Source organism: Malurus melanocephalus, unplaced genomic scaffold (assembly GCF_030028575.1).
Source record: "Malurus melanocephalus ecotype Western Australia unplaced genomic scaffold, MMel_1.1 scaffold_5073, whole genome shotgun sequence".
Classification (NCBI taxonomy): Eukaryota; Metazoa; Chordata; class Aves; order Passeriformes; family Maluridae; genus Malurus; species Malurus melanocephalus.
In genome coordinates, this window is record NW_026628304.1 from 1 (window position 1) to 2,371 (window position 2,371).

At 34.7% G+C, this 2,371-nt stretch overlaps 1 protein-coding gene across 1 annotated transcript; it reads right to left on the minus strand.

The window, feature by feature from the left end:
• Positions 1 to 35: 35 nt before the first annotated feature.
• Positions 36 to 2,318, minus strand: LOC130588438 (mitochondrial inner membrane protease subunit 2-like). Its single transcript, XM_057389361.1, has 2 exons — positions 2,002 to 2,318; positions 36 to 1,521 (listed from the first exon to the last, which is right to left on the minus strand). Exon 2 carries the CDS (start codon positions 1,516 to 1,518, stop codon positions 1,285 to 1,287), a length of 234 nt encoding a protein of 77 aa, XP_057245344.1. The 5' UTR covers positions 1,519 to 1,521; positions 2,002 to 2,318; the 3' UTR covers positions 36 to 1,284.
• Between the last annotated feature and the right edge of the window lie 53 nt (positions 2,319 to 2,371).

Genomic DNA, 2,371 nt, shown 5'->3' on the forward strand with positions numbered 1-2,371 from the left:
GGCAAAAAAATGGGAAGATGGAATCATCTGCCTGATTTTGTACTTCTCTAGATGCTGTGTTATATATTTGGATCTCTCCTGTCTGAAGATAGCAAAAAGATAACAAAACTGGATTTTCCTAGTTTTCCCCCCTCTCCTTCTTTTTAGTGCAAATTTTGGGGTCTGCAACTGCAAATYGTGAGATTCTCCTATCTTTCACTGCTCATCAATGGTATTCAGAATGATATCTGTGAAAAGGGTAAGGATATCTTATGTTACACCTAGCTTTTGCTCTTGGATTTTAGAATTACTGGAGAAAGATGATTTTACTTTCATCCCAGTTCCTGATATGAGAGCTACCTGCTGAGGTTTCTTGACAGAGTTTAAACATCAGAKTACATACCGGCACAAAACACACAATGCCACCTTGCCATTCCCTCCTCCCCACCACATGTCTTTCAGAATATTAAACATAAATCAGCCAAGTGTGGGATCAAGCCCAAGCYTTCTAGATAGACCATGTTTAAATTCTGCRTAACTCAAACTCCAGCRGCTGGTCTTGATTGCTGTGAAACCTCTCTTCAAGGTTCTGAGCTTATTAAGACAATCAGAAAAGAGAGCTTGACATTCAAGAATCAAATCCATTACTCTCTGCTAATTGGAACGTTGTAACATTGGAAAAGAATACATCATAGTTACCAGTGGTGATACATAGCAATGTGCAGTGCATATGATTTAAAAAGCAAAGYAACAATACAGAAATTTGTAACTACATTAAAATATATCTTTTTCAAGACCAAATGAACASAGAAAACAAAGTAGTATACTCAAGCATTTATTTATCATCTAAATGTTATTTTTATTTATTTGCTTACGCTGCACAAACATTCAGTATAACCCATGTAAAAACAGTGAACTGATACTTATTTCCTGATAAACGCAAGTAATAATATTAGGCTCATGCCACTTTCAGTATTATTCCCTGCAATGGTGCCATGTGCAAGTATAGCAAAAAAGTTTTGCCTTATAGTTATTATAATATAGCAACTAAAAATTAATAAAGCCTCTTTGTGAGTCAGCAATTCAACCTCAAGAGACGAAAAGGTTTTGCTCCAAATATTTCTAAATGGAAATATTTTTGGAAGACAAAAATCAAAACAATCTAATTTTATCACTATTTCTCCATACATTTTTCTTTTACTGACACACAATTTTGGGAAGTTCTGTTCTCAAACTCTTTTCTTTCACATCACAAAATATTTAACAAAGTAGAAATTAAAATACTCCATACTAGAATGTTGTCATTTAATAATAACTGAGATGAAGATTTTTTTTCACCTTGCTATTATCAGTAGGGAGCCACCTTTTAATTTCCTGACAGACAAAATATATTTCCAGCAATACCTGCATTGATGCTCCTTCCACCCTTGCAACACAAGCAACTCTGTCCAGGAAAGTCACAGTTACAGGAACAGCAACAAAGAAACCTTTTAWAAAGGCTTTTATGYATTTCTTCCCCAAACCCTGAGCCTGTGCCATAATCTGAAAAACATTAAGGATAGAAAAAAAATGTTGTTATAAAACAAATTTGAAGTAACATCAACATGCAGCACTTCAACATGGAACAATTATGAACAAATTTATTATCTGTTAAAGTCTCGCAATATCTAGGATGAAAAGAAATGAGTGTGCATGAGAACAGAAAAAAACCCAAACCAACAAACTAGAAAACTTCATCAGAATTTAAATGCCTATTCTAGAGAACTGACCTTGATAACTGACATTTACCCTTTAGCTAATTTGAACATTTCTTGTGATCCTGTGCTAGCAGAAGTATTTGACAAAAATTACTCARTGTAGCAGGTAAGCAAGAAGCAAAGTGATATAACCAGACAAAATTTAATAATGCATTTTGGAAAAAAAATTGCAAATAATTTTGCCTCTATACACTGGTAATTATTAATTTCTCACCCCCAAAAGTGGATTGTGCTAAGAAAATAAAAGTTACATGCAACACATTACCTTTTCCTTAATAAATACTTCCACAAATGAAAATGCATAAATGCGTAATTTCCACACTTGTGGTAACTGCAAACATAAAAACTACTGAAATTGTCACATATATCACAGGGACAGCCCACAATACAGTGACTCCTGGTTCACCGCTACGTCACAAAGTTAAAAGCATGTTGGCAGACTAGGCAGCTACATAATGACACCTGGGATGATTCCACTCCAACTCTCCCATCTATTTATTTAGCCCTGAACCAGTGAACACACTTGGAAAATACTTAMAAAGTGCACTGAAATACAAGCTGTTTGACTGTATTAGTCATACCTCTGAAAACCAAGCTGAATATCCAGGTACCGCTGCAAAGACACAAGACTAATT